The sequence below is a fragment of the Coloeus monedula genome (genome assembly GCF_965178545.1).
Source record: "Coloeus monedula genome assembly, chromosome: 6".
Lineage (NCBI taxonomy): Eukaryota > Metazoa > Chordata > Aves > Passeriformes > Corvidae > Coloeus > Coloeus monedula.
Genome location: NC_138786.1, coordinates 61,223,329 through 61,250,538, shown reverse-complemented (window position 1 = coordinate 61,250,538; position 27,210 = coordinate 61,223,329). Strand labels below are relative to the sequence as shown.

Here is a 27,210-nt window from a genome sequence, read left to right as displayed (position 1 = left end):
CGTCTAAGCCGTGCGTGCTGAGAGCCCTCGCGAACCTCAGAAGAGATGCTTAATTTTGGTGGTTTAATACGTGGTAACGTATGGTTAATGGAGTAATTTTTTTAGTCCTAAACGCAACAGAAAGGTTTCGAGCCAGCCGCGAAGCAGAACAGTCACAGCCTCGCTGCGTTACTCAGCCGCCCCCAGAATCTGGTACATTTTTGCTGCAAGGTCGTAGAAAGCCCTATTCCGGTCTCTTAGGGATTTTTGTTTTGTTTCGGTTCTTTCATAAAGAGCCGTGTTCACCTTTGCAGAATAACTGTTTGAAAAAGAGCAGTCCAGGCTGCGTACTCGTATCCAGTAGTGCACCTTTTTTCCTTAAGGGATGCTAAATGTTTCCTGTCACGAGACTGGGTCAAGATGCAGTTACCGTGGAATAAAACACAGCTGCTACCATGAATGTGGCGTAGCTGGTACTTAAAATCCTCGAATTTAAGTCCCTTGTTTCACGAGAAACACCCATATCACACGAAATTTAATAAAGAGACGTTCTTACTGTTTCGGTTGTGGAAATGGAGAGTGAGCTCAGCTGTGCAACACTGTCTCTGACAATAAAGTCGTAGTATAATGCAGAATCTTTAATTAAATTAGAGTGCATAAATTGATGTTGTGCTGCAGAGGCTCTTTGTGCACAGCTGGAAACATTTTCCTTTCTGTTGCTTTACTATATTTAGCAGCAGTTGAAAGTACAGAAGTATGAAATGTTTGGCTCTGATCTTAACCTGGCAAAGTCTGCTGTGCTTTGCCTTTAATATGGGGACGCATTGATCTCGGCTTATCGGTTCTGCTGGGCTCTTGATCTTCACTGTGTGTGTTGAAACATGCCAGTAAAGTCCAAATAAAATGTGTATGGCTGAGTTTAGGTCCTATTTGAGTTTCAGCTGTTCTCTAAAACTACTGAGGTTGCATCTTGTAGGTGTAAGATGTACTGAGAAGCCAAACAGATCCTGTTGTCCTTGCAGTGCAGCCAGGAACAAGAACTCTGTGTACGGGAGCCGAGTCCCTCTGGTCACGGTGTCTCTGTGGCTGCGCTGAAACAATGGGGCATTGGCTGTCGCTGCTTACACAATGTGCCTGGCAGTGTGATGCAGGGATAGGTAGACGTGATGGAAGCAGTCCAGGAAATCTCACGACTTCAGTAACTGTATTTTTAATTTTTAGACCGAAGATTGGCGTTTTAAGATCCATTTGCCACTTAGGAGTTGATGACTGCGTGTCCTATCAGAGATGTCTTAAATGTTGTTTGTAGTGCCATAAATAATGCAAACATCTCTGTCTTTTTTGGTGACTCAACGTTTGTGACTAGGAACTCTTGGAACAGCTTAAGCTGTTCAGTATGCTAAAAAAACCTCCTAATACCTATTTTGTATTTAAATATTGTAATCTGGAGTTTCATTTAAATAAGACAATGTAAATCTGCTCTCCTTCTCTCTTTCCCTGTAGTGAAACTGAGACCTGGGGACCAGGAGAAGCGTAGTGTTGCAGCTCCTGTTACAACTGCCTGATTAAAATTGATAGCGCAACCTCGCAGCTAGATTTAAAAAAAAAAAAAAAAAGAAAAAGCTGTTTTGAGACACTGTGTGGGTTGTTGTTTTTTTTAAAAAAAGCCTTGATTGTGATGTTGATGAATAACTTGTGTCTTGAACTGTAAGACTTTTAAATTAGGTGGTGAAAAGGATGATGAACAAAGGAATTGGCATACCTGGCAAACTGCTGAGCTCCTGTTTTTAAGATGACAAAACTTTCCCTTTATCTTTCACTCTCACTTTGCCTTAGCAGTATTAAAGTGGGGTTGCTGTACCTTGACCTTTAAGTCGAGGGGAAGGCGTTTTTTTGGCAGGAGGTGGCTTTCCCAGCAGGACACGTTCCTTATTGTCTCGCAGTAGTTGTGATTGCTCAGTCTGCACCTTAATGTGAGCCCCAGTAAAGCCCAAGGCGTTTCGTGTCGGTCGGTGCAGCAGACACATTTCTAATAACCTTCTCCCAGCACTGTGCTACGTCTGTGCTGTCAGTGATGTGGCAGCGTGTGTTTGGTTAAGATTTTGTCGAGGTTTACATAATCAATGTTGTAGTGAATAGAAACAGTTTATGTAAATCGAGCCAGACAGGTCAAGATGGCTGGTAAAGAAGAGATCATCTGCTTGATTGTGAATCTGCTTGTGTACATCTGCTCGTAGCATCATCTGTTCACAAAAGGCTCTGGATTTCTTGGTGAAGCAGAAACATTCATATTCTAATTCTTTTTGAAGAAAAAAAGAAAGCAGCTTTGTTTGAAGTCCTGTCAAAGTAGTGGCTCATTAGATATTTCTTGGAACTGTGGGGCTGGAGGGAGTTAAGGAGGAGATGCTGAATGCGGTACCAAGTACCTGAATAGTGTCAGGGTGTTTGTTAGTGTGTCAGTAGCTTTTGTTTGACTTATCTGGTGTCTTGTTAACATTTTGAGGTGCATGTTGCATGTCCTGGCCCCTTCCTCCTGATGCCCCTTTGTCCCCTAACTTTGAATCATGCAGTGTCATTCCAGCCAGCACGGCTCTGCTTAATTCGAGCAGGGGCTGGTCCCTGGCTGCGGGGGTGACTGTCACCGAAGGCAGGTGTCAGTGGCCTGGTGCCCTTAAATCTTTCCTCCCTTGGGACTGCATGGTGGTGACGGGCAGCTGTGCCCTCTCAGAAAAGTCACTTGATTAAAATGATGTAAATTGAAGGAGGAACAGCAAAGAGACACAAGCTGTAGTCAGTGGCTGAGTTCAGTAGCAGTGAAAGATGTGTACCTGACACTGAATGCTTTCTTGTATGGCAGTTTTGGATGGGGTTTCTGGTAGTTGTGTGCATGTAAATGGAATATTTCATACTAACCAAACACTTCTTTGGTATTTGCTACTCATTAGCAAGGAGGTGCAGCCTTGTGCATCCTCATCTGAGGAAGACTGTCTTACAGACTTAAAGGATTTTGCAGTCTGTAATGCATTTTTTTAATTTAACCAGACAAAACTGTAAAGGCTGGCCCTCAGTGTTGTCACAGTAGTCACTTTGAAATTGCCGTCAACATTTTACATGTAAATTTTCCATTGTCTACTATTAAAATAAATAAATTGTTAACTTGGAGGCTTCAGTGCTGAAAGAAGCCACTGTGAATTGTTATGTGAGTGTTGCTTAATGTGGACTATTGGACATCCTCGAATAAACAGTCTGTAGTTGTGCTTAAATTTAACCTTTTGAGAAAGCAGAATAAAAGGATAGGTCTTGGAGCAACTTGGTCTAGTGGAAGGTGTCTTTGCCTGTAGCAGAGGGCTGGAACTGGATGATCTTTAAGGTCTATTCCAACCCAAACCATTCCGCGATTCTATAAAAATTCTCACCTGTGTTTACAATGATACATTTTGTGGTAATTTTTGGGAAGCTCTTCTCATTGATGGACCACTTTATACTTGAAACAACTTTAGATCTGAAGCAGTCTTTTCTTTTGTTAATCTGAAGGGACGTGCATTTTTAAGTTCCTGTTTTTCATACTGGCTTTTTCTGACTGATCAAAGTTCTCACTACCACTATCTCCTTGCAGGGTAAATAAAGTTTTTGGGGTGTCTTCTGCTTATAAACACATTTCCATTTTTTAAAGTTACCTGTCTGGCTTTTCACATAACTCCTGTTCATCTCTTGCTGTGCAGTTCAGGAGGAAGCCGATGCAGGTTTCCAGTGGTGTTGACAATTGCAGTGTGGTATCTCTGCTTGTCCTTGACTGCTGTTTGCTTCTGTGCATGAACTGAAGGAGGAGGGAGAGTCATCCTGGCTGTGGAATTAGGCTGGGGACTTGGTTTGCACATAGGTGGATTTGCTGTCTGATACCAGACTGAGGCTTTGTTTAATGACCTGGTGATTTTCTGCACTAACTGGTGTAGATATATCGGTGAAACCGCTTAGGTTTAGCAGAACTGGAGTTCTGCTTTTAAGCCTTATTTAAAAATGTACTTCAGGTTTCATTTCAAGGGGTGACTGTAGCACATAATGGGAGCCACCAGTTAAATGTGTTCAAGGTCGTGATTTTCTGACAATCATTGGCTCCAGCAGTGATAGCTGGAAGGCTGCTGTTCTGGAGAAACAAATTTTTTTTTTTCTTTGTTATTGACAGTGGCTTCTTGGAGACCTTTACGTCTTGTGCTGGGTTTATGGCAGATTTTATATGTGCATATTGAGAATGTGTGATCAGGGTCAGTTCAGAACTTGCAAGGAGATTAATCAAAAACCAGAAGAATTGTCTGAATAGAACATTAACTGCAGTGTAGGAAAACAGTGGAAAGGATTATATCTGAGGAAAGGTCTGTGGATTTCTTTTGAAAGCTTGTATATGGTTGGATAGAGCAAAGGTTTTGCTTCATTTAAGCTAAGAAAGAAAACATACTTGAGTTGGTTTTCTGCAGCTCTCCTATTCCTTGGAGTACTTTTGACTTTCTCAGAGTGCAGATTTGTATCCAGCTGTAGGCTTTATTCACAACATCTCAGTACCAATGTAAAATCAGAGAGCAGAAACGTCAGACTCTTAAAATCTATGTTTATTGAAGCAAATCACAGCATCAAACGTCTGCATGTTTAATATTTGTTATAAAAAGGAAACTGAGTGTATTCTGGAAGTTAAACCAATCCCCTTGGTGTGTACAGGCAGGAGGTCACACATGTGGAAGACTCAGGGTTTTTTTCTTAAAATATGGAAAACAGTTTACTCTGAAGAAACAAGTCTGGGAAATGTAGGACTTTGATGCACTTCTTGTGTAGAACCAAGTAGCTGCTCCTCTTCGATCCTGGCAGAATCAGGGATGAATAGTTTTCCATTTTCAGCTGACATTCGTAAATGGGTAAGTACTGTAACAGTCCACGTAGTTCTACTTTAAAATACGCATATAAACCAAGAAATTACTTTCTAGGCTATTAAGGTTTGTTTTTTGTTGCTGAAAGCAGTAGCTTACTTAAGCTATTTCATGCTCCTTAACAGCAGGCTGTTCTTCAACTTTGCTTACCAGGTTGCTTGAGAATAGATTTTTCCTAGGAAGTCAGGAACTTTTTATTATCCAATTCAAACTGAAATTATGTCTGGTTTATACTTACAGGAGTAATGCTACTCTCTGACTTGCTCAGTAGTGATAGAAGGTAGAAATTTGATACTCTGAGAAGATAACAACCTCCTTCTGTACCCTAATGAGAAGGTGTCTGAGCATGCTACAGCACTGAGCCCGTGCCTTGCTCTAGGTAGGGTTTGTTAGTTCAGGGTGCCAGCAGAGAAGTTTTACAACTGTTTGCAAAGTCCTACTGAAGTGTCATGTTTCCTGTTGGAAGCATCTGCACAGCCTTTGGTTCTCAGTTTGTCCTGAGCAGTTGTGACTGGTGTGGCTATGAAACCTTCCAAAGATTACTCCTCTGGCGTGTTAGTTGCAGTCTTTGTTTAGTGCTTCTTGTGATGTTGTCTCAGTTGTGTCCGGCTATTCTGCACTGTCATAGTTGTGACTTACTTGTCCTCTGGTCTGCAAGGCAAGTGAAGTAGAGGAGGATTTGGTCTAAGCTCCCAGCTTGAAGCAGGATCTCTAGCTGGTTTTGCAGTGTACTTTGTGCTGTCAAATCCTTTTTTGCCTCTACTGTTTGATACCCTAAATCTCGTTTGTGTTGAGGATGCTTTTCCTTTTATCAACAGAAATCCTTATGTTTATTCTTGCTCTGTCCCAAGGTCACCACTGAAAAGCTTGCATGTGACTTGTCACGAGTTTAAACCTTGAGGGACAGGAATGGGGATGCTGGCATAGGGAGTGTGCCTGCTTCCAGAGACTTCTGAGGCAAAGCTGCTCATTTTGTTTGTTTTATAAAGACATCACTAAATGGTACCTTTGCATTTTTCACTTTTCCTTTAGAAGGCTTGTTTCCCTCTTGATAAGATGCAGTTCAGAATTTTATGGCTCCTTTATCATTGCATCGTATTTGTTTTTAGGCATCTCCTGGTGTAGCTTTATGTGGGTTAGCCCTGGGTCTTGAGTTCACAGTGACATTCCCGTACTTTGGGGGACCAGTTCGTGACTTGTCTGACGAACTGTAAGTAACATCTGGGATTAGACTGCTTTAATCCTATTACTCGCTAGCCTGCAATAGTCTTGGTGCTCATGTTAAGCAAAGAGTACAGAGTCTAGAGCAGTGGGAGTTCCAAAGCAGAGATTAGTGAGCTCTGAGGGCAGGAGCAGCGCTGTCCCAGCTCCTCAGCTGTGCTACAGCATCGAGCACCCTCTGCACCACCAGCTGTGCCCCTTCTGTGCTGACTCCTCTGTTTGACCTTGTAATGTGACCTCCTGTGCAAATACGCTCTCGCTGGGTCTCTGCAGTGTTGATGACTGGATAATGATTTGAAATCAAACAAAGACCAGGGAAGGATGGTGGGCAGCAAACTGTAGGGTTTTCTTAAAGTCTGAGTAGGCATCGTGGTGCTGGGAATTCAGCACTAAGAGTAACCTGTCTTTGGGTTTGCCTAGGAATAAACATCTCTCTCCTTCCCTTTCCACAAACAGCACTTGTTGGCGTGAGTTAAAAGATCTTAGGATCCAGGAAGACAGTCCTTGTAGGAAATCCTTGTACAGTGAAGCTTCAGCAGTTTAAAATATTTGGTCTTGGAAGACTTGTCACTGAGGGGCCGTGTGGCAGGAGGACGCAGCATTTTAGTGTGATGGGATTATGAGTGGTGTGTGAACAAGGTGACACTGGACTTGCATTGTCTTCATCTAGACAATGCTTCTACCATTACTTGTACTGATTAGTATCACCTCTGTTCCTAAAAATAGCAACTGTCAGCTGTTTTGCAATGAAGTTTCGCTCAGTTCTTCATACTCCAGCCTTGGAAGTCCTCGTGTGAGGTCGCTGGGAAGCACACACGCAGCTGGGTAGTACAGCAGTTATTGGCTCACGGAGAAGAAAGAGTAATTCAGCTAAAAGCTTTCCTCTGTTTCACAACAGAAATGTCATCTGTAGGGAACACATTATAAACAGCAGTTGTGAAAATGGATACAGATGATGTCTACAAAGCTGAAGTGTTTGTTGTATTAAAAGCAAAGTGGTTTGGAGATGAACTCTGTTTGATGAGGAATGATATGAAGGTGCTGATAGCTGAAGGACCTATTAGACATCCTGCTTTCAATAGCAGTTTGTTTCTCCTGAAGGGAGGGAAAGCAAGCAAGCTCTGTTTTGTGCTTCTGGAAGTGATTTACTTCAGGTCATTTAACAGTATACTTTTTAATGTTGCACACTGACCTCGCTGTAGCTAGAACTCACGTGTTTCAAGGAGGATGAAGTAGATGTGAGCTGTACCTAATCTGGGTAGCAGAAAGCTTCCTGTTCTAGGGAATTGGTACAAAGGCCACACGTGCCCTTGTCAAGTGTCTGTCAATAAAGACCTCATGTTCTTCTGTCATATTTATTGTTTATATTAACTGTGATATAGCTACATTGCTGTGTAGCAACTAATTGTATTTACCAGAGGTGCAGGCAGCTGCACAGTGAGATAAATACTGTGTAAAATGTCTGTTTGCTGTGCTGCCTCCCCAAAGGAGCCGGGACAGGCAAGAAAGGTTATGAGACAGCTGGCACATAGTAGGTTAAAAGCACAGGGCTGGGAATCATTATGGTCATCTCCTTGAGTACTGTAATGTTAACTGACCCCTGTTGTTGCAAATTTTTTTTTTTTTCTCTTTACATTCAAGGAATTGAGGACAAAAAATTGTTGTCAGTCTTTCTCTCTGAGGAACATTTTTTATCTTTTTGAAATACTTATTGAACTGTAATGATGGGTGTAGTGGGCTTTTAAATTACTCTTTACCCAGAAATACGTGTGCTGTCTTTAATTTAGAGTCCAGTAAGTTCATAAACTGTCATGAAACAATTTTATTCTTCAAACTGGCAGGCTTTAGTAATGCCTCAACAAACAGGTAGGCTTCAAACTTCTGACGTGTATCCTCTTAAGGCATGGAAATGTCATGGGTGAGGATGGAGTGGGACTGACTGAAGACAATTAGTCACTGTATGAAAGTAAACAAATTGAAGTGATTAAAAGCTTAAACCTCTGCTTGCCTGTTACAAATAAACTGGAGCCCAAATGTACAAACCCTTGAGCATGTGCCCTTAGGAAGAGTGAAAGAACTGTTTAGTCTGGACACAGAAGTTAATGGGCTGAAACTTTGATATAAGCACAGCTGTATTTCTTCATGTGCAACAGCATGAATTCAGTTTGATTGTTGGTGTCTGATTTAGTGTTGGTGAAGCCACAGCCTTTGAAACAGGAGTGTTGTGTGTGTGTGTCCTCCTTTCACAGGAGATACGGAGCTGGTGAAAGATAGCAAGGGCTGCGTGGTTCCTGCTTCCCAGCACATCCCGTGGCAGGGTTCAGCACCTCACAGATTGACTGTGTTTTTTATGGAGCACTGACTAATATACCAAAATGTTGCTATACTTTCAACTTGCCTTCCTCCTAGTGCATGTTTGACCTCTGAGAGCAAAGAGCTGTGCAGCTCAATACTTGGATTCAAAATCATTTTGGTGTTGAAGAAGAATCTTTCAGACTTGATAAGATTTATTACCTTGTGCTTGCCCTAACCTTTCTGCTAACATACGTGCAATACTTAGTTTGAATTGCATTCTGAATCTTAAAATTTGCTGGAATAGTTTTTCAGTGTATCAGGGAGTGAGTTTTGATTCATGAGTTTGGTGTGTGGCCTTCTCTGCTGGGCTGTGGGCAGAAGACCCATTCCAGAAGCCCCAGAGCCATGTGTGTGATGGGAGAGGTGGCAGTGCCCTGCTGCAGGTCTGCACCTCCTCTGGAAGGACTGCAGTCCAGGCAGAGGAATTCTTCATAAGTGTTCCCTCATCTGACTCTGCCAGAAGATTTAATTAAATGGGCTGTCACTACCTTGGTGGCTTTTGCCAAAAAACCACCAGCAAATTAAGCAAATGGAATGATTTGGAATTGGGGCAGATCTGTGAGGAGGCAGGTGTTACAGGCCATACGAGCATCTGAGTAACCTCTTCCATCAGGGCGAAAACTGGAGAAGGAAGTTTGGCAACAGCCAAATGGACAAGCCTTGGATGGTTTTTTTACTCCACTTTTGTTTTTAACTGGGCTTCACTGGAAGAATGAAAAGTCTGAAAGATGAGAGATGCCTCAAAACACCACTGGTGATGCAGCTGTCCTTGGGATGGCGCTGGCATTCCGGGAGGTTGCAGGAACGTGGCTCCATGGGCAGTGGCTGTGGAAGCTGCAGTGCTTTAGCCTTACTGACTGTGCTGAGATTTGTTCTCTAGGTAAGATGCCTTGCTGAAGGTGCTGGGGTAGAGACTGCAAGCTGCTTGTTCAGTTTTAGGGATGTGCGCAGCAAATTTTTTTCCATAATTTTCACAAATATTTTCTTAATACCCAAATGTTCTTTTCTACCCTTTTTGGTAATGGGTCCCTGCACCCATTTGAAGACTTTGATGGAGCTTTCCCAAAAGCTCTAGATATGTTCCTTCTTTTCTCTATGAAAGATAAATAAGCTGTTTTTTTCCCAGTATTTTCACAGTCTGCTTGCTGTCAGAGCGAAAGAGCTTTAACTTTTGCCTTGGGTTTGGTGCCTTCCTTTCCATGTTTGAGCACAAAATGCTGCAGTTCCATGGCTCGCTCAGCTGTGCCTTATCTCTGGTTGTGCAATCCCACTTCCAGCTGCAAAACTGGAGTGCCATATATCCAGTTTTATTGCAAGTTTGGAGTTTCCAGCATGCAGAGACTGGTGTAATCCAGCAAATAGCTGTCCATGTAAGGATGCAGGAAGACTACAGAAAGTACAGTTCCCTCTGTAAGCAAAGCCAGGGTTTAAGTGATTAGCAGGGTGTAAGTCAAGCTCTGTGTACCCTCGCAGTTTATTATGTGCAATGTGACTTTAAATTCAACTCAGGAATTGGCCTCTGATCATTTATTGCTGGTTTGCACCTTCAGCTCTTTGGAGGAGACTGGTTTATATTATGTCTTTACCTACTGGAAATCTCTTGGTGGAGAGAGAACAATGGTAAAATGATACTTTGTTAAAGGGTAAGCAGATTTTTGAGGCAAAAGTGATTTGCTCTTTCACCTCTGAGCATTCTGTAGCCAGTCCAGGAGGGAAGGAAGGAACTGGATTTGGGGTTGGCTGGGGTCCAGTTGCAGACTCTATTCAGACCCAAGCCAGAAGAGTATGGGCTGATTTGTAAGGTTTGGGCAAAAATGACAGTTGAGAAAAAGCAGCTGTCTCACATTTGTGAACCGATGAAATTAGTTACGAGTATTTCAGATGGTAAAAGTGGGATGCTTTGTGCTGTACAGAGATTGAGAAATGCATTAAAGATCAGTTTGTCATGCCTAAGTCAAGAGACCAAAACACTTAGCTGAGTTAAACTAAAAGAGATAAGAATGTATGATGCTCTTTAATATCCAGAAAATAAGTGTATTCACTTGTAAAAACAGCACATTCATTGTAACCACGAGTGCAAAGGGATGTTCTCTCACCTCCTGCCACCATTCTTACTTGTGCATGAACTAAGTGATTCTTGCATAAGTGATTGTGAGCAGTCTTTGGTTTACTTAGTCATTATTAAATCTAAAGGCTGGTCTGGTTAGGAGTAACACACATTTCATTTTCTTCCTGCTTCTGTTCCTAGACTTTATTCTGTATTTGGAGAAGGATGGAGTTTATTTGATGTACAGACATATGCAGTGTGACAGCTGTTGTCAAAATTTTAAATATGTGGTATATAGCGAGCAGAATTTGACAGGACCTTTTAGTTTCTTGTTATTTGTTGTTATGGAAGAACAAAAGTCCAGATAATGACTGTTCAGATGGGCAGTTTGTCTTGGCATAAATGAATCCTGGTTAAAATCTGGAGAAGTTCTGAACAGGTGCCTGTTTCACACTGATGGTCATAACTGCTGGTAGCCTCTAGAACTGCTGGTATTTGTGGTGTGGGATAAGCTGTTTAACAAGGTGGTCAGTTTTGGGGTGGTGATACCACAGGTGGAGTGAAGCAGTCACTGCTCCTGTGCTGGCACCACTGGCTCCCTATCCCAGTCATTTTCCATCTGCCTCTGGTGAATACACTGTGATTTACTGAGAGCTGTAGTGACAGGTGAGGTTGTAGTCTGTAACTGGAAATGAAGGATGTCACTGAACTGATTTTATTCCACAGCCTCCCGAAAGCTATTTGAGCTTTGGTGAGGGGAGGCTGTAAGATGAATGAGATTCCCACCCCCCTCCTTCTTAGACATCAGGGAATCCATGTGACTGATCTCACCTCTGAGGAAAAGCTCCAGTTGGAGCTGTCATCTCAGTAGACAAAGGAGGAATCCAACTGCAAGACATGTACCCAGAGGAAATCATGCTTTGCTGGTTCCCTGCCTTATGAAACTCCTTGTTTTTTCATTGTTCTCCTTGTCAGTACTATTGCTTCACGTCTGCTGCCTGCAGTAGTAATAACAGTGTTGGGATGTTGAGTTTGAGTGAGAATGGACATGAATGTTCTGCTACCCCAGGTAACTCAGGGGTAGATGTAGATGAGAATAACTCTGAATGTCATCTTTTCTTGGAAAACCAGCTTTTGGAGTAATTTTGAACACAACCTGAAACTGCTTTGAGAATTGTAAACAAGGTCCCGTGTAGTTTAGCAGCCTCATATTTTGCCTTGTGTATGAGCTCAGTTCAGAGCTAAGAATAGTATTGTGTTACTCAAACATGTAAATTTTCTGGATGTGGAAAGTCTCCTTTTCCTAGTGGTTGTAAAATAGCCTAGTGGAGTTTTTTTGTCCTTGGGCAAAACTCTGAAAGGAAAAATTTGGGATTTGTTCAGACATGAATGCTTCTCCAGTAGATTCCAGGCTTGTTCCTTTATAATGGGCAGTTTCAGGAGATTTGCTTCTGAGTTTTACAAAGATACTGAAAGAGACTGATGGGGTGTGAGTATTTCTGGATGTCATTCTTACCTTCTGCTCCCCCTCAGGGTGGTACAGCCTGAGAGATTTCTACAAATGCTCTTTCCTCTGCTTTTGACAGGGCTGTAGGAGGAAAGGAATATAGTTGTGTGAGACCCATAGAGATGTTCCTGTGGGTATAATGCCAAAGTATTGCCAGAGTAGCAAGGGAATGTGTGGTTTATATTCTGAAATGCATGTGCAGCACCTTAAGCTGGGCAGGGGAGGACAGGAAGGAATTTGGGTATCTGCAAAACCCACATAAAAATGAGGTAGTACAGATAAAATCTGAGTCTTGTATATATCCATATATATATATATATATATATATATATATATATATATATATGTATATCCTCATGCACTGCAGTGGATGCAAAGCTCTGTAGCATTTTACCACTCCCCTCTTCAGCTGAAAACAGTGCGGCGTGGCCAAGGTGCCCTTATGGAGAGTGATGTCAGGTATAAAAACTTGAGGGCAACAGGGAAATATCTCGAGCCAGGCAGCTGTAATCAATTACTTGATTTCTGTGTCTCTGAACTAGCTCCTGCAGTCATGCTTTGCTGGGCAATGCACTTCCAATTTCAGTCTTGGGCTCATGAGCTTTATTTCCACAGCTGAATTTCCATTTGGCTTGCAAAAGCTACTTTTAAGTCCTGTAATGCTGTTTGATATTATGGCCTGTACTTGGGGAAACTTTGCTTTAAACAGATCCTCTGTTTTCTTGGTCTGTTTTGCCCCATAGGGCATCCTTGCCTTTAAAATCAAAGGAATCTAGAGAAATGGAGTGAAACATATGGGATGGCTTGTTTTCTTGAAGGTTGGTGAAGAAAAATAGTAATAGTATGCTGTCTGTCTTTGTGGGTGTTGGCAAAGAAAAAGAGCTGGATTTCCAAAGGAAAAAATTTGAGGGAGAGCTATCTGTGGTTTCAAACTTGTTTTCTGTTCTACAAACCATTGTGCTACTTGTGCACATTACTTAATATCTGTTGGAATGAAACTTCAGCTTGCAGAGTATAACCAGAAGTAGATGGGCTGGACCAGCCCTGCGGATGAGCTAAGTGAAGATTTCTCTCTGGGAAACTTATCTGCTGTAGAGCCTTCAGTGTGGCTTCAGGGTTTCAGAGCTTGCATCCGTGTATAAACACTGTCTTGTGTGGTTGTCTTGCATAAAACTCTTGATTCTTCAGTGAGGAGATGTCTTCCCATCTGCAGACCATGTCAGTGCAAGATCTCTTGTTCAGGCACTGCTACACGAAGCTCTGTAGTGAGATTCTTCTGGAAATCAGAATCTCTGAGCAAGATTTTCCACTTTTGGAAGTGGAAAAACATTAGGAATTCATCACTTCTGTTGCTTTGATTCATTCTTAGTAAGTGGTGTTTTCTGAGGCCTGTGAAAAGCCAATGTTTATTTTATGTAGCATTTTGGGAAGCCCTCTTAAGGGAAGCAAAATCTCAACGTTCTCTAGGTGAAAGTGTGAAGCTGAAAGACTTTACTGTCATGAAGGTACATAGATCAGAATTCATTTTGCTGATCAACAGTAAACACTTAATGGCTTTGCAGAAATCTTTTCCTGGCTGGAGATGTCTGATTAACTTTGTTACAGATTATGATAAAAGCAAACACCCAAGGTTGCTGTGAATTAGTAAGCTGTCAGTGTGTTTTAAGTCTGAAGAAGATATATTGAAGTCTAGTTCTCTGCATTGCTGCACTATTAATTTCTGGTTTATTAAGACTTTTAAAAAAGCCCCCACAGCTTCAGCAGTGCTGTGATGCCTCTGTACTTACGGTCCACACACAGATCCAGTTGGTTTCAGGTATTTCTTTCAAACTGGGTATGAGGAATAATTTATCCTGTGTCGATTTTAGGGCACATAACACACTTGCTAACCAAGAACAGACAGAAAGGTAACTCTTTGCTTTTTCTCTTTACTTACCCACTCTAAATGTGCTGGGAGTAGGCAGTGCAGTAGATGATCTTCCCTTTGACAGCTTGTGCCATGGAGCAGCTGATAGAATGCAGAATCAGTGATATTAAGGAAGCTGCTGTGTTCAGAGAGGCAGCAATGCTTGCGAGTGCTACAAAGAAGGAGAGCCAATTCTTTATTTTCTGTTTCTGAGGCAAATATTTGGGATTCTCTTCAGCAGTTGGGATTGAACTGGGAGCTGTGTATTTGTAAGGGTGTCTTTTTCCCCAGGAAGCTAAAAGGAATGTTAAAATTGATAGAATTTGACTTGGATGTTACAGCTCAGGATGCAGTAGTTGAGTGCCTCACTTTCTATTCAGTGCACTGCTGGTGAGATCACCTATATTCACAAAATGGATGCAAATTTTATCTCTTCCTCTGTGCTAAATGGTACTGAAACCAACCTAAGAAGATTCTTGTCATGCATGAGTGTTGAAAAAGCTGTAACAGACATCCAGGAACTTCTTCTACTGTCTGTGGAAGCACAAAAATGACCTTGCAACTGCTTGTATTTGGAGGTGAACTGAAGTTATAAGAAAGCTATCACATTTTCTTATGAAAATATGAACTATCAAATAGTCCTTGATAGGGTTTTAGGGAAAGCACTTGATTTCTTAGGAAATGACTTGTTGGGACTGTGCTTTTATTTTCAATGGCCCAAATGGTCCTTTGAGTGAAATGTAGTTTCTCCATAATGTTTAATGTAGTGAAGTTTCAGCTGTAACGTGGTGTTATTACTGTTCATTCGCAGGCTAAAATTCAAACAGATTGGTTTTGTCCCTTTGAGCATGTGTGAAGCACTAAGAGGTTGAGAGAGTGTCCAGAATGTCAGGGCAGGTGGGTTTTGAGGTCTCTCGTCCCCTTGCATGCTATGATGTCTCATTTGTCTCAATTTTGAAACTTGCAGCCTTGATCTGATGTTTAAGAGCCGATTGTAAATAGTTTCCAAACAAAGCTGTGTGGTTCCTCTGGTGGTGTGGATCAGCAGTCTTCCTCCTGCACTTCTTTCTTCCTGTGCACCGAAACCCAGCTGTGCGTAGTGCTTTGCGTTGAAAGGGATTTTGTGTTTTTCTGCCTTGTTTTGAATGCAGTGAAAGCCAGATCTTGCTTTCTGCTGTATTTGTGTATATTTAACCAAATGGCATATCAAACAATTCCAGTGGCGTTTGGCTAGATTATAGATCCTTCTCAGATGAGTAGCATTTCCTCCATGCTATGAGAGGTTTAGGGTTGGAAAGAGGATTCTCTAAACATGGTGCTTTGCCCACCTCTTGTGCTCTTTTAGCTGAAATAAAGAGCATCCTTTGAAATGAACCTGATTAGTTTATACCCTGTATTTTGCTGTGCACTAACATTGCTGGTTTTATGCAGCGGCGAATGGTTTTAGCTGACAGCTTTGGAGATGGGCTTAAAGCACTGAATAAAATTGCCTCCTTGTTAAATGAATGCTGGGGGGAGCAGTAAAATGTTGGAAATAAGGATTGTTAAGGAAATCATTATGTGAAAGAAGAGGTTTCCTTGCCCCATACCCTCTGCTTTCTAAAAGGAGAACCTCTTGCATTCTAATTCTCTGCTACCATATTACTTCTGTTGGAATTGATATAATAGTATCTTAAATGTGGTGGTTTTTTTCTGTTAAAGTTGCTACTTTTCTTTTTCCCTGCTAATACCATGGTTATGGATGTCTTTTGTGTTTTATGTTGTCAGACTCAGGTCATCCTTGCCTAGAGAGTTTTTAGCTATTAAGTTGTTTGTAACTGTCAGGTTATCTGACTGCTTTAATTGAAGCTTATCCTGATGCTCTAGTAGGCTGCATCAGCATGTTCCTTGGGTTCTTCCAGAGTATCAGCTTTTAATCAAACTCTTGTGTTACTTATTCAGATGTCTTTGGTTTCACAAAAACAAAACTAACAAATTATTTTCCAGAAAAATTATTTGGGACAAGTAACAAGCTACTTGCTAAGAAAAATCAAGGAGGGTAATAAGAAGTTTCTGCAGAAAGTTTCTCCCAGCCTAGAAGAAACACCAGCTCTTTTGTATTCCTGACTGGATCTCCCTGGTCTTCTGTGACAAGTAGCTGCAGTAATGGATCCCTGACTCCTGTGCCCCTCACTTGGGGACTGGTTGCTTCTGCTGCTTCTGTATTTTCTTACTCCAGAATTTCTTCCTCTGCCCCTCAATGAGGAGAAGAGCATCAAAATAGCGAAGAGTTTTGGGAATTTTGAAGGTAGTTGGATGTGTGGTGTAAATAAAGCTGATTAAAAGCAGCTCTTACACAACCCATTTGGTATTTGCAAGCCAAGAACATCCTTTAACTTTGTGTAGGGTGCAGTTAATACAGATCAGGTGCATGTTTCTTGAAGTGCCTGTGTTAGGTAAGCCAAACATGCATGAGGATTAGTCAGCTGTAGTTTCTATAAATATTCTCCCTGAAACAAACTTGATTTTTTTTATTACTCTTCTGTTACAGCTGTTATAATAGCAGGGTAGTCCTGCTGGTGGTGGAGGAAAATGTGTGGAGTGGAATAATTAAAAAATGAATTAACCTTATCTGTAGGGTACCAGATTCATTCATTGCTTGGTGGGTGGAGGTGGGGGGAACAGGAGGAGGCCACAACATCCAGGAATAGCCTTTTCTCCCAAACCAGAAGAGTGACCAGTTCTGTTTCAGAACACCAGGGAATAATTAAGGTCACCCTGGAGAACCTCAGCTACTGCACATGTGACTTCTTGTGGTGTTTTCAGTAGATAAGGTTATATTTAATTTGTATACCCTGTGAAGGAGGAAAGTAGGTTCTAGCTTATCTGATCTGATGTAGGTGCCTCTGAAAGCTTTGTTTGTTGTTTTTTTCATGGTGTACATAACCTTTTACTGTGTGCTCAGCTAATCCATACTTGTGATTCTGATCAGAGAGAGGCTGGCTGGAACATAAAAGCTCTGTGCATATAGCATGAGGCTTTTGGGCCAACTCACTGCTGGGTTCCTGATGGTAGGAGCAACTTTTGAAAGGTAGCTAGAAAAAGTAATTAGAAATAACTCCTAATCACGAGCCAGTGATGCAAGTCAGCCTTTTCTCTGAAAAATCTGGGGTCGTGGCACAGATCAGGCCAGGCTGCATTTCACTGAATCACTGCAGCCTCTGAGAAGGCTCGAGGACAGTACAGGGAGCAGTAAACAAAGCAAGGAGTTCTAAAATTTGGTGCTGGGGAAGAGAAGGCTTGTGATGAACACACACAGGACTAATGCCAATGAGTGTTCCAAAAGTGCTGGAGAAGGGAATGCTTCCTGAAGTGTTCTATGATAGTAAAATGATTTCACAAATTCAAGTTGTAAGAACAAACACTTGTCTCAGAAGCAGAAAAGAAAAACCAAACCAACCCCAAACTGATTATAGCCACAATTAATAGCTCCAACGTACCTTTCTCAGGGATAATCAAGTTCACAGATGCAAAAACATTGCTTTTAATTGGGTAAGGAGATGAGATTATTTGGGACTTTGGAACTTGTTGGTTTGGATTTTCTTGCTCTGCAGGAAGACTGGCTTTATTAAGCTGTACAACTGGTAGTGATTAGGAAGCATTTATGCCTATGGAGATGTCTTAGCCAGCAGTCTGAGGTGGGACTGTGTCTTTCATTCAGGACTTCATCCCAGGTTGCATAAACCAAAGGTCTTGGATCAGTGGCTTTTGGTAATCCAAGGATGGAAGTCCTTTGGTTATCCATGAGTTGCTTATTGCTGCAGTCTTTCTACTTAATACTGCTTTAGTTTTGCTGTTGTAACTACTTAAAACATTTTCCTTCAGAAAGGAAGAAAAATCTGATGGGAATTCATCTTCTAGCACGTGAGCCTGCTGTGAGAAGAGAGAATAGATTGTTGAAGCTCTTTGGTGGATTTGGCAGGAAGTGCAGGAGACTTGCTTGACCTGGGTCTCCCTTGCTGTGTGCATGGGGAAAGTTTTAACTAAAGATGTTGAAACACAGTGGGGAGGCCCAGATCTTCCCGACTAACTGAAACAGAGATGTCATGGATTGGCTGGATCAAGCCTTTGAGTTGGGGATGGAGCAGGTGACTCTGCCAGCTCTGTCATTCATTTCTGTCGTTCTGTGGCCAGGAAGCAGCTGTACATTTTTCCAGAGATGATGTGATGCAGTGGGGAAAGGGCACCCTGGGAAGACATAAGGGAACCTTCTGGTCACTCAAGGCTTGTTGAGTGCCAGGGGATGAGGGCAACAAGGATAAACCAGCATCCTCCTTCCAGCCTCCAAGAAAGTCCAGCATTAAAGGTGTTTGTTGCAATCTGTTGCAGTGGTCTGTGCAGCGCTGCACTGTTCAAGGAGCAGCCATGTGTTCGCTGCCAGAACTCCCAACAGGAATGGGATTAGCAGTGGTACCTCTGGAGGTGGAGGCTGCTTCTGAGACAGACATTGATGCATGCAATCAGCTGGAGACAAGCTGAGACCTAAATTCATGTTGAGTTAATACCTGTGACGCTGATACAGCACCAGAGAACACAGTTCAAAGGAGGAAATGAACCAGGAGTATCCTGTTGGTACAGAAGTTCTCCTTAGCTTCGCTTTTGCTATTTGGCAACTCTTCCCCATGAGATTAAGTTTGAGAATAACTTCACTGTTCTGTTTCACTGAAATTCACAGATAACTGGCAGACAGCAACTGCTTATTTTCTGAAGCTCTGATGCAGAAGAATGTATTTGAAAGAATTCTTGCCTTTTTTCCAAAAGGAAATCCTTAGCCATTCTTTTGCTGAAGTACTGCTAGATACAAAATGAATTGTTGAGGTTGTTACAAGGGGAGAGGGTGTAAAGACTATGAAGTACTGGCAGTGATATTATATAAAAGGAGACACAAATATGCTTATTTTGTTGTCAACTTTGCATATGTTGAAGCTTTCTGTTTGTGTTTTGCTATAAACTATAAACATGTGGCTTCTTCCCTTTTAATGTGTGTTCAAGGGAGGGAGTGTTGGATGCTTCAGCAGCAGAGGGTTTTCCAGTTAGTCAGGACTTGAGTGTGGAGCCGTGAAAAACTCTGGGACTGGGTATTGCAAAGGTGAATAATGTATCTTTAGCCTTCATATGTCGTGGATGTCATTCCAAGGGAATCTCTCCTGCTCTCTCTGCTGTTTTCCATGTTGCTGATAAAAGTGCTTCTGTGGTTTTGCAATGGGCTGGAGAGTGAGGAATGTGGTTTTAAAACTGAATTTAAAGCATAAATCTAGTTTTGTTTCCCCTTCATATGAACCAAGGAGAGAAGTAGTGGGAACGAATTAAGAAATGAAAGGTGAGAGTGCTGCTTTTGGCACCAGTGTGGGACCACACTGGTTCAGGGATGGTAAAAATACAATGTAAGCACAAACTGAATTTTGGTATGTGTGGAGAATGTACTACAGGATTCTACCAAATATGGGATCAGAATGTACTTACAAGGGAAGATTTACTCAAGTCTGACTTCACTTCTGCAGCTTTATTGTTTAGTGAGCAAAGATGTGCTGTTTGACTCACTAGAGCTATGGAAACAACTGAACTGCAGCATCTCATCTGTTTATAGCCAAGTCTGTCATTTGGGATGGTTTTCATCCAAAAATGATGAGGTGTGCCATAGATCTGTTAGTTATAGACAAGGAAAGCAAAGTAAAATTGCTCCTTTTTATCTGGGGGAAATATTACCGGTGAGAATCAGGAGTTGTTCAGTTTTAGTCTTTTGGGAGGTAGTTTGCATAGGTATGGAGAAGTATTCAAGTTTTATGATGACTTGTATTTTGATAGCATTGTAAAAAAAAAAAAAAAAAAATCAGTTATATGCAGCACTTTCAATGTCAGCTAGCATATACCTTGATTTTAAGGATGACTTCCTTGAGTTGACATCAAACTTTCCAAGGTGCAGGTCAAGGTTTAAAGCTCTCGTGCCAAGTAACAGAGCTGTCATTTACTCTTCGCCACTGTCTAGCCTGGATTTTTTTAAAAAACAAAACCAAAGTAAACATAAACCAAAAAAGCTTGTGTAACAAGCTCTCTGACACACAGTTCAAAGCTTGTTGCTGATCTCTGAAGTAGACAAGTACTTGTAGTAGTACAAGTAGTACAAGACTTGTAGAAAGTAGGAACTTGCCACAGTGGACTGTGGGAGCGAGCATGTGTGGTCTTGCTTTCCAGACAGCCCCGAATCCAGGCGGAGGAGAGGCTTTCATTACATATCCCAGCCATGGGAAAAGCTTAATTGGAGTTTGCAGTTCATTGTATACCAAACTCTTCAAGTGTTTGATGTAAATCTGTAGGAAACTGGCTTTGATAATTATGGTGCCCATAGCCCATGCCAGCACCACTCCCTTATTTGCAAGGAATAGTGCTATCAGCTGAGATAATTATCCCAGGAGGTTTCATAATGCAGCTTGTCCCAGTACTGCTGTCACTGAGAAGTGTTTGGCAAAAGTAGACCACTCCTTCCACGTGTGTTGGTCTGATGAACATCTGGAGAACTTTGGAAGTGCCCCATAGATCTGCATGTGGGCAGGATGCTCTCAGAGATGATTGTTCTGTCCCTGTGAAATTTGATTTTTTTTTTCCTTGTTTGTTTTATTAGTTGAGAACATCATTTGTTCCAGGCTTTTTGGTGCGATGAAGGAGAATTTCATATGCAAGTTCTTTTGGTAGTACTGGCCTTCTTGTGAAGCAAAAAGTTGTGTGCTAATGTGCTGGTCCCTAAGCTGATCGTGGAGCCACTGGAAGAGTGCAAGGAGAAGGGAAATGGCTCCTGCTTGTGGAGGAGCTTTGTGAGAGGAAGCTTCTGTTGGTTGTGGGGAAGCTTGGAGTCTCCCAGTGTTTTGTGATGGGGAATTTGTGGCCTCAGTCCTTGTCCCTTCTCCATCTGTGATTCCATCCTGTTGCTGCTCAGAGGGAGGCACTTTCTGCTCACCCAGGCAGTGCTCAGTGGAAGAGCTGAGAGCACTGGAGAAGAGAGGGCAGGTTTTGTGCTAGTTCTTTGTGCCTGTGCTTAGAAAAGCTGGCTCAGCAAGGTGTGGGCAGCTATTCCTCCTCCTGGGTGCTGAATCCTGCTGTGTCCTGTGGGACAGCTCCTGTCAGAAAGGCAGGGACGGGCCAAGGCTGTGGGGCTGCTGCCTCAGGAGCAGGGCAGAGAGGGTGGGAGGGAGCAATCCTGCCACGGCTGGCAGCATCCCAGGGCATTACTGCTGGGTCACTGGGGATGGAGCTTGTTCGGGGGTGGGAAGGAAAGGTGTGGCCACAGTGCCATGGGGAGGGTTGGTTTGTGGGGAACAAGTTGAGAGGCCTGGTGCAGGAAAAATGAAGGCATCTGCTGGCTGTGGAGAGAGGCAACTTCTCACACTTTTTTTCCCCCCCTTCTAAAACATGTGTGTATCCCTAGGAATTGTCCCAGCTCTTTCTACCGCTGTCGAATCAAAATCAAACTTGCAGGTCTATAATTAAAGCATAACAAATAATAAAACTACCACTCAATTCCTCTTGCCCTTTGTGGAAAGGAAATGTAGAAATGGGCACAAGGAAAACCTTCATGAAAATTTGTCAGTGCTAATCAGGATAAATGAGTTCAGCTTTCACTTTGCTTGTATTTCCTTCCTATTTGAAGTTTCCAAGAGGTCTTTTAACCTTGAGCTTCTTTATTTCTCTCTTTTAAAAGTAATTAAATCCCACAGAAATGAATTAGAGCGGCCTTCCCCAGTTAAAATTGCTTTCTGAAAATGAGGAAAAAAACCCAAACCAATAAAACACCACTTGCCTGGTTTTAACTTCCAGTGGAACTACTTTAGTTCAGTACTGTTTAGGAGTTACACAAGTATAAGAAAAATTGATAGTTACAGGATATAAAGCTAGCAGTGGTAATATATAGTCGTTATACATTATTTCTGAGGGAATTGTTACTTTTTTAGGTTTCCAGATAAAAATACTTGTAGAAAGAATGTTGTCTTCAACAAGTTAAAACTTGCTGGCATATTCCTGATAATAGTGTCTTTGAAAGAAAGCATGTGCATGTATCCGGGGAGATTCAAGTGGAGAATCAAATAACTCCTATTTTAAGTGCTGGTATTTAAGCTGCCTGTGGAACATATTGATGTATTTTTCTAGGGATTGGTCTCTTGTGATGAGGATCCACTGTGCTGCACTTCTCTGGAATAGCATTAATAACAAATTTCCAAGGTGCAAGTAGGCCTGGCATGAAATAGTAGTGATTTACTCTTGTTGGTTTTGTGCTGTGTTAGGGAATCTCTTTTAATATTCCAGAAAGACACAGTAGTCTTCCCTGTGAAAATGGGAGTGAGAGGACAAGTTCAGCTGAAAGTCTCTCAACTTTCTATGTGGCTTCAGCATCATGTATTGAATGTGCATTTTTTAAATGTCTGAGTTTTATGTTCTACAGTACTGAGATTTGAGATTATTTTGGTCTTAAATCTGTTCTTGCTTGTGCTCAGTCGTTCAGCAGTCCTGCATTTGGGATTCCTGCTGTTTAGATGTGGTGGCTGTGCATTGTGAGCAGTTTCCCCATGGGACAGCAGGTGATCCTTGCCTGGAGTGAGCAGTGAGCCTTCTCCAGAGCCCCAGCAATGAGGTCTCTTGCTTTCATCCATTGCCCATTTCCTGCTGGTTTGCAGAAGGGTGGGAGGTTCTCAAAGTGCATTCTCTTGTTATTCAAATAGTTACATATACAGGATGTAATGATAAGAAAAAAAAATATTCTGGGTTGTTGCATTGCTGCTTTTCTTTTTCATATTCTTTTTCTGCCGGCAACATTAGCCTTTAATCATAAAGACTGTAGGAGAGAGATACATGAGATCAGTATAGAACAGACCTCACCAGTAAGACAGAAGTGATTTATCAGTGGAATAACATCTATAGTTTCTTGGGCAAAAGTCTGAAATCTCAGGATCAGGAATGGAAGAGGCAGTAAAGCCCTGAAAGCTCCTCCTAGACCAGCTGAGAGTTGGCAGGAATGATGGTGAAAAGCCTCTACATGACCTAAATCTTGGGGGTGAGGTGGTGGTGTATTCTGTGCTTGTACAGTGCAAAGAAAATTCCAGTTGATCCCTTCCCTGGGGAAGGAGCTCTGTCCCCTTGAGGCTTCAGACTTCTCTGAATAATTAATCCATAGGGTCTGTGTCCTCAGGGAGAGATGAAAGAACTGTCAAGGGCTCCTGTGTTACACCTGATAAAGAAAGTCATTAGTGAGGCTTCAGATAGTCACATAAATTAAAAACACTTGCATCCTCTTTCTTTAATAATAGATAAAGCCTTTAGGATTAAAGTTTTTTTTTAAAAAAAGGGGGGTGGGGAACACAACTAGAAAAGCATTCTATGTGAGTAATATTCCTTTTCACATAGTTTTACTTGCCCCTAAGTTACTTTGGTCTTCCAAGTTGCCCCTGTTCTTCCTCCACTCCTACACGAGATGTGGGGAGAGGGGTGGTAGGGTAAAAACATTTGAAACCTCCTCATGTTTTGAAATTAAAGTGAAGATGCAGAGTTTGTTCTTCCAAATTCCTTTGATTCTAGAGATGAGGAGGTGTTTCTGTGCTTGAAAAACCGAGTATTTAATTTGTAGTTAATTATCTTCTTAATGAGAATAAAATTTCAACCATTGGTAGGTAAAGAGTGTTTGAGTGCTCATAATTCAGGAAGCAAGCTTAGCCTGGTTGTTACTTTTCTTTGTTTTGCCCCGTGCCTTTGATGATACCAGAACATTGTGGCCAAATTACCGCTCTCTCCTTTCCTGCATTCCAAACTGGTGGTGGTTTATGCTCAACTTTTTTCCTTTATTTCCAGATATAATGGATCCCTCCCTAATGGTGACAGGGGGCGCAGGAAAAGCAGATTTGCCCTTTATAAGCGACCTAAGGCAAATGGAGTTAAGCCCAGCACTGTTCACGTCATCTCTACTCCTCAAGCATCGAAGGTATGTGACACTGGGCAAATCCTGGTTTTTGGTGATCCTGAGTGGAGAAGAACTCGGGTACTACTGCTGATTTACCTTGCTGCCAGTTTATTCTGTGCTAGTAGGATACATTTGTTTAATGAAGAGGCTGCAGTGGATTTTCTTTCTGGGGTATATAGCTTTAATCCAGTTACCTGTTTAAAATGGTCTGTAAGCTCAGGTATGAGATAATCTGACCTTCCTGCCCGTGTTCAGAAAGCTGACTGTCAGTGCTGACTGTTCTATATGAGCCATAGAATAGTCAGGGGATAAAAACACAAAAAGTATTTTTGTTCTTTCTCACTGGAGTGATATTTCTTTCCTCTTCAGAAGGTAACTGACATGCTATAAAAAAATGTTCTGATCTCTTTGGGCCTTTCACTTTTGTTGCTAATAATGATACTACACAATTTTTTACCTGAAGTTTAGTGTGGGTGAAGGAGGAAAAGCAGCCAAGTAAATATATTAACCTAGCAACATATTAGTGCATAGAACTGTCCAGGTCAGAATTCTGGTGGTGGAATATATTTCAGGCTGCAAAAGGTCTTGCTATCTCTCTTCTCAAACCGTTTTTCTTAGAAGCAAGAAGTGGGTAGAGTCTGGGCCAAACTGGAGGGGAAGTTCTGTGGTGGCACTCACACAGGAGGATGGTTTGTTTGAGATGTACCTCACTGAAATACCTCTTGGGAGAGAGAAGGAGAGAACCTACACCATTCTCAGAAAAGTGTTGTCTGTCTTGGACCAAGAGAAGAATGTTTAATACATAGTGTATGGGATTATGTTTTCTCTTCTAATACGCACCATACACAGTATGTGCCTAAACTCACCAAAATACACAATATTAGAGCTTGTTCTCTTTGAACATTATATAGGGCTTGCCTTCTGCAGATAGATGTGGAGTCTTCTGGATTAGAAGTTACAGTAAATATTTTTCAGTGTTTCTGTTATCAAAATGAAAGCTTTTGTGAGTTAAATCTTCCTGATGGCATCAACCTTCAGAAAAGACCTGTAGTGTATGTTGGTAATTCTAGTCTGTTGCTTAAAATGTAACAAATGGGGGAAAAAATGTGTTTTACACAGTGGATGGAAATATACACATATTCTCACTGGATAATCTTAAGCATTTAGACTGCAGATAGTATTTCAGCATTTGAGTTGCAAAATATTTAAACACCTGGCAGACACCACATGGAATCTGGTTAATGTTCATCTGTGGTGTTATTGTAGTGCAGATAAAATATGTGTGCTGTACAAATTGGTGTCCTTATAAAGATAGCAGAGGGTCTGGGACATTAAAGCCTGTCCTCCGAGCATTTGAATTCAGGGAGATGTGTCAAGTTGAATGTATTTTGCACTTTCTCTGAACCCTTAGAAAAGAGCTTTTGTGTATTTGTGCTGCTGTCTGGGGCAGGGCTGGTGGATGTGTGCCAGAACAGTGGTGCAGTGACTCTCAGTGAGTGCTCTTTCCATGCACAGAAAGGACACTTAGATTTTTAAGATGCTGTCATCAGCTTTTCTCACATCTTAGGCACCAGAGCCTGAATTGTTTTACTGAGAAGTGTTTCTGCATGTATCTTGTGTAAATGAAGAAGCATAGGCTAATAAAAAGTGAACTGCTTAGTTCTTAGCAAATAATGTGCAACTTGACCTCAGAAGTTTAGCTGTGCTCTGTCTTTCAGTCTAATTCATATTTAAGGAAGATGAAACAGCAGAAACTTGTGCTGCACAGGATATTAACGAGTTTCCTCCCTTTACATCCTTCATTTTAACTTTTCAGATACCAATTCTCTGGTTTTTTTTCTGCTTGTCTGTCACTGTAAACTGAATATGTGAGTAAAAAGACATATGTAATGTTTAGAGTGCTAATGCTTTTTGGGTGGTGGCTCTAGCAGAGGTGGGAGAAGCCCTGATTGCCTCCACTGGCTTTGTCTCTGACAAATGGAGGCTTGAATAAGGTGCATGGCTGGTTTTGTGCTGATTGCATTAATGCAGCAGCTCAAGAACTGTAGCTGTCACCAATTTCAAGTTCGTGTGTCAGCCTGAACACTGCAATAGATGGTAAGAGGATGCTTGTCATGTTCCATTGTCCCTACTGTGCAGGTGTCAAGGACAGCTGGAGTAGCAATGGCTTCAGTAGTAAATTTAGCTCAGCTAATTGCATATGAATCACTGCCTTTTGTTTTTTCCACTAAGCACTTGTTTTTTGCCATTCTGCCTTCTGAGGTGCTGAAGAAATTTCAGAAATGTTTGGCCTTCTGAGAGTATATGGGTGTATTTGGGGGGAAAGCAGTGCCTAGGGTAGTAAGTCTCAAGTTTTTTCAGAGTTGTCATTGTTAAAAGAGAGATACATCTCTTCAACATTCTGCACGTGATTTTAAGACCTATTTTATTAACTCTGTGCTTAGGCACCATTCAGGAAATTTTGTGGTGTCCCCTATTTGACAAAATCAGCCTATTTGAGACAGACTTTTTCCAACATTGTCAAAATTGGTTTTACTGTAAGAAAGAGCTTAAAACTCTTCTGGTGTCCTGAGCTTGTCTGTGTGAACATGTCTGGGGTAGGGGTTTGGTGAATGGGGGACTGTGAGTCTTCATTAACTGAGTATGGATCTTTCTCAAGATTTTAATAATCCCCTTTGCTGAATTTGAGAGTTTCTTTCCAAATCATCACATCACAGGAGAGTCCATTCCTTTCCTCTTGACATGGGTCTTGTGATGAAGAGAAAGGTTTATCAGTTATGATCACAGAATTTGTGAAAACCTTCCTCTGACTACCAAACTCATAGGTGTAAGTTTGCTATTGGCTCATCATAACATACTTAGGGTTGGTGATTTTTATTTTCAGGCTATTGGAGCTGTTTAACAAAATCAGAAGTTAGTTGTAATGCTTATTTCATTTAGTTGTGTTGTGTTAACTGTTGCTTTCATGCACAATATTTAATGCTGTGAAACTCCAGTCCGAGTGTGCTGGTGTCTGAAATGATTACAGGGTTTACTTGGGCAGAAATTTTCCAGTAAGTGCTGAACTTCACGTGAGAGTGGCATAAAAGGATTTTTTTTCAGAATAATCACCTGGGAATGATGGGATGCTGAACTGGACTTTACTGGATTTTGGGAGGAATGGGGGAGGCTTTCGTAAGGGTTTTTTATATTTTGGGGGTTTGTGACTTTATTTATTTGGGGGTATTTGAATCTGAAAGGGAAAGGGGAATCTGTGACTGAAAATTAAACCAGCTTAATATCACTGTGGAGTAATATTTA

At 41.6% G+C, this 27,210-nt stretch overlaps 1 protein-coding gene across 3 annotated transcripts in view; it reads left to right on the top strand.

The window, feature by feature from the left end:
- PELI2 (pellino E3 ubiquitin protein ligase family member 2) overlaps positions 1-27,210 on the top strand; it is a 64,028-nt gene that overhangs the window by 1,037 nt on the left and 35,781 nt on the right. For 2 of the 3 annotated variants that reach the window (XM_082284316.1, XM_082284315.1), the window contains exon 2: positions 23,802-23,931. The exons of the other annotated variant lie outside the window; for it this stretch is intronic. In XM_082284316.1, the coding sequence (XP_082140442.1) occupies positions 23,802-23,931 (130 nt within the window). The remainder of the gene's footprint in view (positions 1-23,801; positions 23,932-27,210) is intronic. 3 annotated transcript variants of the gene reach the window in all.